Source organism: Falco biarmicus, chromosome 4 (assembly GCF_023638135.1).
Source record: "Falco biarmicus isolate bFalBia1 chromosome 4, bFalBia1.pri, whole genome shotgun sequence".
Lineage (NCBI taxonomy): Eukaryota > Metazoa > Chordata > Aves > Falconiformes > Falconidae > Falco > Falco biarmicus.
In genome coordinates this window covers 11,548,782-11,562,672 of record NC_079291.1, presented here as the reverse complement: position 1 = coordinate 11,562,672, position 13,891 = coordinate 11,548,782, and the positions used below count along the sequence as shown (strand labels likewise).

Sequence of the window (13,891 nt, the reverse complement as noted above, 5' to 3'; positions counted from 1 at the left end):
TCAGGCATGCTGCCTTCACTGAGGTACCGCCACAGCTCGTACTGGATCATAGTGAGACACAACATGTTCCAGCATCTACAGCCCTGACCCAGGGAAGGATGCTTGGCATGATGGTCTTTATCATGTACAGGCTCTGAGCAGATGGAGACCGCGCTTAGAAAGAACTGATCCCCAGGTTTCGGTTTCTCTGTGGCAGGAGAGGACGTTCAAAGGGATAGCATCTCCAATGAGAGTGAAGACAGGGAATACACCGCACTTGCACATCTTAAAGAAAAGTTACAGAGCAGTAAGAATCCACACTTCACCCCATCTTATTATTGTGGACACCATGCACATCCGATTAAAACTTTAAAAAGGTGTTTGCAAATTTAACTTTCTGTAAAGCAAACGTGCAGGACACCACTGCCAATACTTCACTCTGCTCTTTCAAGCATACTAAACATGTCTCAAGAGATACGGTAAATTTCTAGGCTTCATTTCCTTTTTTTTTTTTTTTTTTTGTTTTGTTTCAGAAAATGTATTTGCTAACCCTTGTTCAACCACCTCTATAGAAAGAGCACTACATGCACTCAGGTTGCCAATGAATGTATTGCAACAAATTGTAATGGACGGGTCAGATGAGCAATGAAAAACAGCTCCAACTATGTGCTTTTAGGAAGCCTCTTTTAGGATATAAATAAAACATTCACTGACACATTCAAAGCAGAAACTCCCTGGTGTTTAACAATGACTATGACCGCCTTTTTACAAAATGTAATGGAGTTGATTTTTCAGCCTTCTAGAGCAGTTTCAACATCAAGAGAAATCACTAGTTTCTTTTTTGCTGAAAGAGACAGAAATTGAAACAGATGGTACGAAACCTTCCCCTGACCAAGAGAAAAAAGGACTACATTCTCAGCTTGTGGTTTGAAGCACATGGAACCACTTCAGGCTTATGTAGTTCCTGCCCTTATATGCCAGGCACTTGCTCTTGATGACAGCACTCTCTATGGCTGCACTGTTCTCTAAAAACTCTTAGGGAAAAAGAAAACTGAAGGAGAGCTGAAGTAAAGCTGCATCAGTTCCCTTGTTTGGTTTACCACGTAACCTTGTGAACAGCTGCATCACTGCAGCTGAGAACGGCTGCATGGAGGCAAGGCAGAAATGTAAAATTCCTTAAACTGGTGTTGCTTGTGAAGTTTTGTCTCATCAAATGAAACTGTGTCAGCCTACCACCAAGCACTTCTTGGTTAACACACAGAGAACATACTGTTTGCTCCCAGCTCTTACGCAAATACCTGGGCAGAAACTGTAAAATGGCCACGCAGAGCAGAGGCATGGAAAAAATACAACTGGCCAGGACACCCTGTTTCAGTGATCTCAAAGTGGAAATAACAGGATTTCCCAGACCTGTTGGTTTTAATTACTAGGCTTGGACATTCCTCACTCAAAGTGTTCCTGCTTACTTTGGAGCCATCTAAGATAATTTTTTTTCTCTCTTTTCTCAGCATCCCAAGCAAGGTCCTTTTACCGCAGCTTCCAGCGGAACAACAAAAATAATGAGCAGCTACCACACATAGCTTTGACTTTGGCATGAAAATAACTATGTTGCTAAAAAACATGTCCCATTTCTTATTGCTTAGCCAGTAGTTTATCACAGAGTTGCAGACTGCAGACACCTGCACATTCTTGGGGTGGTTTTCCTCAATTATTATTTTCTTTGGAAACGTAAAAGCCTCCTGCAAGCTCAAAATAAGAGATCTTGTATAGTATACCATGACATCACTGACAGCTATTACAGCATTATCTTTCAAGTTTGCTGTTATCAGCCAGTTGAAAAGTCAAGCAGAACACAAAACTGTTTGACTCTAAGCTTTGTAGTTTAGCATACAGCAGCTTCCACCAAGCTTGTTGCTTCTGGTTGCTATTTTCCTTTGGAAGAACTATAAACAGAGTGAAAGTAGAGGAAAGTTGAAAGCACAGTCTACACGGGACCCAGAGACATGCTTACAGTTCAGCATTTCTGCACATCACCAGAATCCCTCTCTTCTGACTGAGCAGCATTATTACCATACAGGCAAAATCATGCATCACTGATGCATGCTGCAAACAATTAGATGTTTTTCTTCAATCACCTCCATGGACACAAAGACATTTCAGGCTCAAGATCAAGTTAGAAGATTGAGTAGCTCTCAAGTCATTCCAAGCATAATTTGCCTTTGTGAATTTCCTTTTCCTGTATCAATGGTTTTGATTAGGAATCGTTTTCTTCCACTAACAGATTTTGATTTCTTTTCATATTTTAACTTCTTCTGAATTTAGCTCCCCAGTAAATTTGCTTGGTATCATCCAACACATTCAGAAATTGATCTTGGCTCCAGCAACCCAACTACCAGAATTTTCCAGCTTTCCATGTTAGACATTAATATTCTCTTGAATACTATTATTTAACCACACATTAGTATACAAATAACCCAGAGGGGTTTCAGCACACTTCAAAGTTACTCAGAATTACAGACTGTCTTGTTGGCGATTCACTTGTAAAGTATGTAATTGCTTTTGTCAAGAAATACTTTGGAAATTAAATATATACTCAGCAGAAAAGCTTAAACTATTGCCTTTGCATTTTTAACAAGTTAAAATGATGTTAAGTCAACTTTTATTGAGTTTAGCCTTTTTTACCTTGCAGTTGTTTGTAAGTACTTTCTTCAGCCTTGAGAAGATAATTCTGATTTTCGTCTTTTCTGCATGGAGGAACTGCTCTTTCCTGGTTCGTAATGAGCTGAAAGAATCAGCACTGTTTTCAGCTTAAAACACCTTGTATTCTGAGGCTGCGCTTACTGTGCCGGAACTATCGTCCTCTTAGTAACAACAGTGTTACCTGTTGTGTGAACAATCGCCTTCAGTCTGAACCGTGGTCAAAGTTAGCTTGGCCCAACCTAAAGGAGGTGAAAGAGGGGCAAAAAAGGCCATGGGCCACCTCTGACCCTCTCAAGAGTCCAGAAACATGGAAGAGTCCAAGAGTTTGAGAAGCCTGAGAGAACTCGCCAAGCTAAGTAAAACAGGATCCTAGAAAGCCCTACAATAAAACAAGCCAGCAGTAGCACGGACACAGAGCAAACGTGCTTCAGATGAAATCAGCACAGTTAGTGTGGCATACCGAAGATTGCCTCGCGTGTTGATTTTGCCAAGCTGGCTAAAATTCAAGTTATTTAGCTTCTCTGGTGCACGCTGATACACACCCACTCACACACTTACTTAGTACACTGCTGCTATAGAACCAAGATGGACACAATGGGATCCTGCATCTATCCCCGAGAATATAAGAGATCTTGGCAAAACTGCAAATACAAAAAAAAAAAAAAAAAAAGAAGAAGAAAAAAAAAAGGAAAAGTTATATTAAGCACCATCAAGTTAAACCAGTTGAAGCGGGTTAGATGTTGAAGATACTTCATAACTTCCTGTTAAAATCACAGCATCAATTCAGACTAGATTTTGGAAATGAAGCCCCTACTAACGTTAGTAATACTCACGCATAAAAAAACAGCTTTCAAACCATCTTACTGCCATGTAAAATCCACAAATCACAGAACTATGTTTTCTCCTCCATTTTATTATCAAAATATTTACAGACCATTCTTTAAACATTAGAAAGCCAGGATCTCAATGCATAAAATGCTTTATCTTTTCAAAGCTATAGTCATTTTGTAAGATTAAAGAAATTTTCCTGCAAAAGAGTAGAGGAATTTGTGTAGGTTTACAGGGAAGAAACACATTTTTTGCATCCTAATTTCATTCTATGCCAGACACCACAGCACCCAGAACTTGAAGAGAAAGCACTGGCAGCATTTAGATATCAGCAACAATTCAGCAATCACCAGATTGTAGACAACCTCTTCATCTTGTCCAAGACTGCTGAATTTAGTCCTTGTGTTACAATCTTTCTTACAGAATAACAGCTATAACATTATCTTTCACTTCCCTCTGTATGATTTTCATGGCGCACGGCTGTCAACCATTAGAACTATTTCATGCGCATACAATTATTTTTTTTTAGCTTGCAAACACTGCAAACAGCCCTTAACGTTACAGGAAATTCCTTCTTGTTCTCCCTCACATCCTTTACTTCTTGGTAAAAGGAATTAAGGAAGAAAGAGAAAACAGGAACAGTAATGTTCCCTCTTCGCAACAACCACAATTCAGAGGCCCAGTACGCAATTTAGCACGATATATGCCTAACCCAGAAGACCTTACCTTTGTCCTCTGCCAGCACAATGGTTCTCCTTCTTAGTAAGACTGCAGTCCCACCAGCCACCTTAACACTAACGCAGGAATGTCTACAGATGTAGCATAAAGAATTCTTTCCTAAAAGATACCGCAAACATTTCTTACTAGGAGAACTAAATAGTAATACAAATGGACCGATGGGTATAGTGGAAATACTGTGTAAAAAGAGATAAAGGAGAACTACAAAAATATTTAGCTCTCCATATTTTATTGGGTGCACAAATTAATCTAGAACTAGCCTATTCTGGTTATTCCTACACATCGCAGCACAAACATTTACTTTTCTTAGGGTGTTATTCAAGAAGACAACACTATTGTGACACCATATTAAACGAAGTTCATTTGCCCAAAGTTCCTTGGATACCTGAGATAACTTCTACTGATGTTATCTGCAGACAAGCTGGAAAGCAGAAAAATGTAAGAAGGTGAAGGTGAAAGAGTGCTAGGGGAACTAATTTACATGATTTTAACTTCTGTTAAAAGTGACTGCAGAAAGCCACTAGCTTGAATTCTGACGAATTTGATATTTAACAGCATTGCTAAAATATTCTTTTATATAAAGCATGTGAATTATTATGTAAGCTATGGAGATTTACACACATTACATAAAAAATGTAAAGTACACAAACACACTTCATATGTGCATCAAAACCTGAAACTTCAGCACAAATAAGCACGGCTGTGCTAGCTGTAAGAGTCACACATCATAGCTGCAAGGACACCACAGCAGGATGGGCAGCAGAGAGGACTAGGTATTTCTAGACCATAAAAGGAACTGTTCCTTCCACACTGGTGAAAGCAAAAGGGTAAGAGCTGATCAGCAAAGGACAATGCAGACACATGCTCCAAAAAAAAAAATTGTCTTCTGAGAAGTTACTCCAGGTCCACACGATAGCTTGGGAACAACCCAAGAGAAGGCAGCAGACAACTGTTCGTACCGCTGCTGACCAGAACTCATACTGAGGGGCAGCTGCGGGGTCTGAGGAGCACAGTGCAGCCGCTCCGCGGGTGCAGGCAGCCATGCCCAGCGCACCGGTGCATCTCTCCTACCCAGCCTCACCTCTGAGGTCACCTGATGGCTGTCAGTGAAGCAGAAGAAACTGGGTGGCTTTTAAACTTTAGGACAACATCATTCCTAACTTCTAATGTCAGTTTAGGGCTCTGGATGCTAATAACTGACACAAGTTTTTTAAAAAAAATTACTAAACAAATAAAGGCGGGGGGAAAACAAGGCACTGGGGTTTATAAAAAATGAAGGCAACGACTCCAGCACAAATTATTGTCAGGGGCCAAGTTTTTGTGGGATGAGAACGTATGTGAGGAGGTATCACCACAAGTTGTCTTCCTTGCTCTTCCCTAGGCACTGTTCACTGCCGCCACTGGGATTAAGCTGACAAATCACTCTGTGTGCCACAGCAATGACAGCGCGCTTATCCACCCGTCAACCTCCGCATCTGGATGGAACAAAATTTCCCGCACCGCGTCAAGTTAAGGTATCGGCTCCAAACCTGGCAGCGCTCCACTACTGATCGCTTTCGAGTTTCTGCCTTTCGGCCACACATCTCCCACATCCCCGGGGTCAGCGCCTGGCGGTCCCCGACGGGCAGGGCGCGGCCCCCGCCCCCCGTACTAGGCCAGCGCTGTCCCCGGGAACTTACCCGTGCTGAGGAACGCGGTGCTCCACCGGAGCGCCATGTGCCTTCGCACCACGGTGTGCCCGTTGTTATTAGCAGCAAAGTTGTTGTCAATGCTCACCGGCACCGGCACCGGGGTGCTGCTACCACGCAGGGCGCGGAGCGAGCCGGGGCGCCCGCCGCCGCCTCAGGAACGCGCCCAGGCAGCCCCCGGCGGCGCGGCCCGTCCCCGCACCCTGCCCCGCACCCTGCCCCGGAGCGAAGCCCCGGCGGCCCGAGCCGGACCCCCGCACCCCCCGACGACGCCCGTCAGGCCCGCCCAGCGGCGGTGAGCGCGGCGCCCCCGCGGGCCGAGGGTCCCAACGGTCCTAACGGCCGCCCCCGCCCCGCTCGCCCCTTACCATCTGGGCCACCTTCAGCATGCCGGCGCAGGAGCGGAAATAGGCGCCGTCCATGAGCTCCGCGTCCGAGCCCGCTGAGGAGGCGGCGGTGGCGGCCGGCGGGGCCGCGGGCCCCCCGCTGTTCACCCCGGTGCGGATCACCCGCGCCCCGTGAGACATGGCTCCCTCCCGCGCTGCCCTCGCCGCCGCCCGGCCCGGGACAGGGGGACGGGGGCGGGACGCCGAGCGGCGGCGCCCCGGGGCCGACGGGGGCCGGGCGGAGCGCGGCGCCTCCCCGCCCGCCCTCGCTCCCCGGCTGGCGCGGCCGCGGGGCGGGGGCCGCGGGGGGGGGGGCGCGGCGAGGCCGCGGGGCTTTCCCGCCGGGGGACGCGCCCGCGCGCGGGGGAAGCGGGCCCGGGGCCGCGCTCGGGCAGGCAGAGGGTGGCCGTGCCGCCGCCCCCCGGCGCTCCCCCCGCACCCTCCCGCAGCGGGACGCCCGGCCGTGCCCGCGTTGCGGCTGGGTTGCGCGAAGACGGGGGCCGAGGCGAACGTTCCCCGGCGGGGCGCGGGGCGCCCGGCTGCCGTGCGGGTCCCGGGAGGGGAGCGCCGCGCTGCACCCGGGCCGCCGCGGCGGGCGGCTCCGCTCGGGGGCGGGAGAGCCCTCGGCGCGCCGGGGTGCCGGTGACAGTCTCGGCGGGGGTCCAGCTGCCGACAGCGTCTGCCCACACAACGTTTATTCTCCCCCCACAACCCCAAAGCGTCTGGTTCGTGATCTCGTAAAAGATAAAACATTCGCGTTAAATGGGCTGCGACGGGTAAAACTGTAACGACCGTCTCACGGCCTCGGCCCCGTTGTTTGAATTACATCATGCAGCGATGCTAACAAAACTCTGCAAAGGAAGCAATGCATTTCCTCGAGTTTAAAAATAACTTGTTTTGCTTTCTGACAAGTGAGGTAACAGCAGGCCTCCGGGCTGGGCACGTGCTGCTTCTGTACATTAGAGCAGTGACCCCATCTGCTGCTCTGTTCTGCAGTCAGGATGCGCATTCTCTTCAGATTCAGTATTTAATAGCACCTTCAGCAACTAAAATTGTCTTAGGAGGGGAGACGGGTAAGTTTGAATGACCTCCAACACAAATAAGGGGCCAGCATAAGCCATTTACGTGAGCAAGACGGGTCATTGCCAACACTGGCAATCACCATTACAGACTAAGCAGTACCTGGTTTTGGGCTTCTATTAAGCCAGCTAGTAGCTAGTAGTTACAATATAATGTTACCTGTCCCACCACATTTTATCTCATGTTATTAGATGTCAAAGCTACAATATTGAACACTAGCTGCTGAAAAAGAGTTTTTGTTGGGTTGTGGTTTAGTTTTGTGGGTTTTTTTTTAAACAGCTGCTCCCCCCCACACACACACTTCTTACAGTTCAAGTTCAGAGGCATGCACGTTTAAAGGTTTCTTGCAAGCCTGTGGAGGAAATTTCTAGTAACTTCTGTACTTCCTTGTTAAGAAATAATTTTTTCTTACTGATTCAGCTCCTTCAGTTCTTCTGGAAGTGTGTATGTGCTTGGGGCCCTGCTGATCTGAGTTCAGCCCAGTGAAATATAAATACCTTCAAATTAATACAAGTCGAAGTTGTATTTTCTGCTCAGAAATACAGGCAGCTTCTGTAAACTACTGGCACAAAGTCAGGCTAAACCACTGCTGAATGTGAAGTTTTTATTACAGTTCTCATGCTATTTACTTCATCTTAAGTGCACCATGTATAATGATGATAAGAGGTACTGACAACTGCTTAATAAATGAAATTTGATGGCCGCAAGTTGACATCAGGTACCTTTATGTACGTGGGTGACAAATTTTTGAGAGACTGTTTGTCTGAAACAAGTTATTTATACTGTCAAATACCTTCATTTTGCAAGTCGATTAGCATTTTGGGTTTTATTCTAAATATCTGTATTAAGAATTTCACTACGGATTTCATCACTTACCAGTTGTTCTTTTAAAGAAGGCTTCTTCCAGTCTTATGAAAGCCAAGCAATACCTGTAGCCACAACTCTTGTTTTAATTGTTATATGATAAACCACACCCATCTTTTACCTTCTCTATCAATATTAGAATATACAAAGGCGTAAGTGATAGCTTTCAAATCAGTATTGAAAATTAATGCACTGGAAGAAACAGATAACCTTTTGGTTGCTTATGCCTTTCTTCCAAGCCTGAAATAGGAGTAAACTTCAGAAGTAACTCTCAGCTTGTACAGATTCATCCAATTTTAACTAGATATTCATTCAGAACACTTGGAAAACAAGACAGTTGGTGCCTGGGCAACAGATGAGAGAAATGAGACAGATGAGAAAGATCATGGGAAGCAAGGTAATTATCTTCCTAAAAGGAAAGAGCAAAGGAGGTAAATTAAGATTTGGGGGAGGGGGGGGGAAAAGCAAGGCCAAGCATAAAGTAAATTCTGCCTAGTATGTAATTTTTTTGAAATTCAGAATTAAGGATTCAACTGACAGATTTGCCTTTGGAAGCCATTTCACGTATCTTCCCTTGAGGATCACCACTGAAGACTCAGAGAGGTGCTAGGTATTTTGCCAGAATCATTCTTTATCTGATAATAGTGTGGTTTTGTCCTTCGTTAGTGAGTTTATTCTGACATGTTACACACAGTTCCCACAACAGTTTTTGGTGAACTGTATGAAATGTGTTACTCTCTCTCAGCCCTACTTCCTCTTACAACCCCTATCCACAAAAGTTGTCTGGGTTATGACTTTAGACCAGACCATTGCAATTACCACAAAGTCATGGAACATTTGTGCAAACATAGCCACATTCTTTGAACTTAAAATAGGTACATCAAGTATCATTTAAGAAAGAATTCCTCTTACTACTAAAGCATTTTTATTAGTGAGAAATCACAGATGAGATTTTAATTCTGATTATATTTCTAGTCATGTTTTATCAGTTGACATTTGGATCATTTTTATCCCTTTGATTTTTTTCCAGCAATGGAAAAGAGCATATGGGATTTTAATGACACATTTTATCTGTGTAGATAAATGCATAGTTGGTAGCCCTTCTTCCTTCTCACAACTGGATAATTTTAGCAAGCAGCAGACAGGCTGACCTTTGTTGTGCAGGCCAGATGCAACTTGCAGACAAATATAGGTTTTCAAATAATATCTTGGCTTCCCTTACACTGAAACCCTGTGACTTCAACAGATAATCAAGAACAACACAATGTGATAGAGAACAGAATTAGCTGGCTGCTGATACATCTTCTTTGCTCCCAGGCATGCACATAAGTAAGCACACACCATTTAGTTACAGGGAGAAAATAAAGAAGTTTTTTTAAGCAGTAAGATTTCTCTACTACCATATATAATCCTCTAAGCAAGTTTTAGAAGACTGGAAGAGAGTCCAAACCTTCTTAACCCAGGAATAAAAAAAAAAAAAAAATATACCAGTAGTTTTAGATGAGGAAAACTTTAAATAATACCACAAAATAACCATGACCTTACACTCTCCACATAATTCCTGGAAAAAATTCCCTAGGTAATTTGTATTTGAAAGTGATTTTCAAAAGTATCTGTTTTGAAGGTCATAATCTTCTGTCATACTTCTGCTTGACTCAAAGAGATTTAAATGAGCATAAAATTAAAAACTTCATTTGTTAAACTAACAACTGACAGATGATGCCAACAGACAGGAAAGGAAGGAGCAAATTCTTTGTTTCTAGCACTGGCATCTTGACAATTCTATGGATTTAACATTTATATCGTTTAATAAGATTTAGAAGCCCAGATTTTAACTAGGACAGATTAATGGCCTAATCTGAGGAGAAGGGAGAAAAACACGGTCCTCGTCCTCCCCCCAACCCAAATGTATTACCTTTAGTAGGTGTTTTGTGATATTCTCAATAGGTTAAACACTGAGCACTTAAGGGACTGTTGTCTAGCCTTATGCCTTGGAGCCTGCTGGATTGAGAAACCTGTTCAGATAATTCGTTTCAGGTACAACATTCCCTCAGTGAGCTTCAGACCTACAGTAACAGGTTCCAAAAGCAATCGCGTGACTGTGAGAAGCTGTTACGACAAGCAAACAGACAGGATCATCAGAATTCTTAGCAAGATATATTTCACTCTGAAAAAGAAATTTAAAAAGCAACCTTCTACTCCCAGTTTACAAACCATGCACAGTTGGGTCATTTTTTATTTATTTTTAAAGTTTTGGGTGGTTTTTTTCCGCACAATGTCACTTTTTGTACATAATAATGAGAGAATATCAATCTTAGTTTTGCTTTGTAGCATTCAGTATCAAAAGTATACCTGTAACATTTAAAAAGTTACATTTACAAAATTGGCACCTTGTCCTAGTAAGATTTATTAAAGCTTTAGCAATAACATCTATACAATGCCTAGAAAAATACCATGTTAATTTTAAAAGAAACAGTATGAAATTTTATTATACAGTATAAAATCAGTGTTAGATGTCTCTAAAGATGGTACTGTATTATAAATAATCATTTAATCTCAGCTTACAATATATTGTGTCAATTCTAACAGAAATGTTCAAAAAGACCTCGATTCCTCTTCCAAGCTTTTGTCGAGTATAATCCTCAAGATATTTTATACTACAGAATTCATTTTAACAGAATATTTACTGCAATGTTCGTGATCGCCAAGATATAAAGCTAAAATACGTATTTCCAGCATAGCAGGAGGTAACCACGAAGGCAAAGAACTGTAGAGAGAGGGGGAAAAAAATATATTAGGAAAAAAAATATATTTGAGACCACTGTCCGTTCTATGAAAAAAAGTTAGGGGATTTGGAAAAAGGAGAATAACAGGCTGACTAAAATGGCACTCTTCTACCTCCTTGTACTTGCGAGGTCATCACAGACAACACTGTAAGCAAGCTTGTATCATGCGTAGAAATAATGTGCCTAGAGGCATATAAAACATGGCATATTTCAGCTCATAATTCCACATCGTACTGCCTCAGTATCAACTCAGTATGGACTCCCGTCAGTCCTATACTTGCTGCTTTTAACATCAACTGCTGGTAAAGACTGAGGGATGGACAGTGCATGGGACGGTCTGAGCTCTAGCTAACACTCCTGCACTATTGTTCCAGGATTTGCCTACAGCCCACCCCGTACCTCAGTACGGCACACCGTGCATCAAAATAGTTTGTTTACAGAGAAAACTTAAGATTCAAAGGTAGACCCAGACATGTTTTCGAACAGCAGTACTGATTAGGTCACCAATTCCAGAGGTCCTCTACTGATGTATAGAGGTATTCCTCGCTGCAAATAACATGTCACTGTTACATCAACCACGCTAAGATATTACTGCTTTGTCAGAAATTGATTACAGAATAAGCCTTCTACAGCAGGCTAGATTTATTGTACATTTGAAGATTAAAACTACACAGTATCAGTGGCGTTGTACAGCATACGTACACAGAAACCAAAGAACAGCTGTGAACTATTTCAGTTGTACTGATAAAGTCCAATTCAGTGCCAGTGGTTAAGTTCCTGTTAATCACTGCATGTTGTTCAAAATAGACAATGTTCAAAATGGTCTCATGATAAAGACCAGAATATTCTGTGCTGGTAACTGAACCAAATAAAGCTGACACTGCAAACAGGATTAACACTACTTTTCTCAGAGGTGAGCAATGATAGGACAAGAGGGAACAAATGCAAGTTACAAGAAGGGAAATTTCAATTCAATTCAATAGCCCTTCCAGCCTAAAAATGTTTTATGATTCTACCAATGTTTCTTGCTTATATATTCATCAGCCTGAGTAGGCACTTCAGCTCTGAGAGCAGGGCACTACTAAGTATGCATATAGGCAGTAAATCTAAACCCTCAAACTGAGGGCTCTTGGTGAGTCTTGTCTAATGTAAATTTAATCTGTGGTACCAAAAGTTGTAGACAATGAGGTAAAATATTATTACAATACAAAAGAGTAGCATTCTTCTTTTCCAATAATGTTGTTTCTTATGAAATAAAAGCTCCACCTAAAGTCTTTCTAACAGAGAATGACTGTGGATGATTTGCTAAATCCTCACAAACATCTATCCATGAAACTCTTAATGGATTCAGAAAGCAAGAATCTACATTTAATAGTTTATTTAGACAGTGCATTAGATAAACACTATTAGGAGGTATTAGAAGAGATTCCAAACATCCCATGAGACACTGAGCATTCATGCATTTTGCATAAAACCTGCATCAGCATGGAAGCTGATCTAGCAGCAAGAAAGTTCCTGTCAACAGCAGTGGCTGAGTAAGAGATTGGTAGTTACAAACTGCCAAGGGGATAAGACCCTGAACACCACTGAAATGACAGAGACGTAGCTATCCAATTCCCCAAGACAAAAACAGAGCAGGTGTTCAAGTCTCTGTGTTCATGGCCATATATAATAAGCTTCAGACAGAAGACAGAATCTGTGAATAAAGCTGAGAGGACAACTGCAGAAGCATGAACAGTCAGCAAAGTAGCTGTAATTAGGCATTACTGTATACAATTGAATTTGACTACTGTTGCCATAAAGTGCAAAAAGTTATTTTACAACTCCCTTAGCTAAAGAATGCATTCATCTACTCAGAAAGTGACAAGGCTCTTTAAAAAAAAAAAAAAAAGATTTTTTACCCACTTTGACTGACTGCTTTGGACTTCCACATTTAAATAATAAGACAGCAATGTCAAACTAATTAATGATTTGTACCCACTTTAAAACATTGGTAAGTTGATTTTCAGGCATTGCCCACCCAACTCATAAGAAAGATTATAAAAAGCTGAGGCTGTATCAGGAAGATCACAGTAGAAATGACATTACCACTTCAGGACCTTGCCAAAGGTGCTGTGTATATGGCTCAGCCAACAAAAAGCTGAATGCATCTGATTCACAGTCATGCAAAGTTAGCCAAGTTTAAACATTTTTGAAGTTGTCCAAGTGCACTGAGCTGACTTGGTGCTCACACAATCTGTTTTGTCTACTCTGATGCACAGGTTATAACCTCTGCCAGAGAGCTAGTAACACATGGTGGCAGGCGAGGGGAAAAGCAGCATGATCATAAAAGCATTACAGCCTTATCCGACATAACTGTCATCTCCTTGTGGCATTTCTAGTCATCTTCAAAAACTATGAACCAAATTACAGCTACCTATAGGTTACGTGTGTGAGCTTCTGTATCAGTCTGCAGCTTTTCAAAATCCAGAACTCGTGCATTTCAACCCACACTTCCAGCAAACCTTCTTTTGATATAACTTTACTGGACAAAGAATTGATGTAAACAAAAAATGAACTCACTGAAGAAGCTGCCCAGCTGTTGTAATTGTGACTATCCAGTTCTTTGGTAACTGAAGATGCATCCACAATGGCAGCAATGAGGTACAAAACAAAGGCACTCCCATTAAAACACAGACCCTGTTGAAAAACCAAACATAACTCATTAACATGCACATGCTTTTGTTACCATTTTCTATTCCAACACTACAAACCTCTCCTCTGAAATATAATGTACACAAGAAATGTGATCCTTAACTATTTTTACCTTCTTCCAAGTTTCTCTCCGTAAGATTATAATTTA

At 42.6% G+C, this 13,891-nt stretch overlaps 1 protein-coding gene across 6 annotated transcripts in view; it reads right to left on the bottom strand.

Annotated features, from left to right (window-relative positions):
- The window catches only part of CMTM8 (CKLF like MARVEL transmembrane domain containing 8), a 65,457-nt gene that overhangs the window by 18,234 nt on the left and 33,332 nt on the right, over window positions 1-13,891 (bottom strand). For 2 of the 6 annotated variants that reach the window (XM_056335039.1, XM_056335038.1), the window contains exon 3: window positions 13,612-13,728. In XM_056335039.1, coding sequence (XP_056191014.1) covers window positions 13,612-13,728 — 117 coding nt within the window. Of the gene's footprint in view, window positions 1-3,237; window positions 3,321-4,233; window positions 4,345-5,924; window positions 6,101-6,301; window positions 6,601-7,989; window positions 11,031-13,611; window positions 13,729-13,891 lie in introns of those variants that run through there. The other 4 variants (XM_056335043.1, XM_056335041.1, XM_056335042.1 and 1 more) reach the window with 4 other exon arrangements.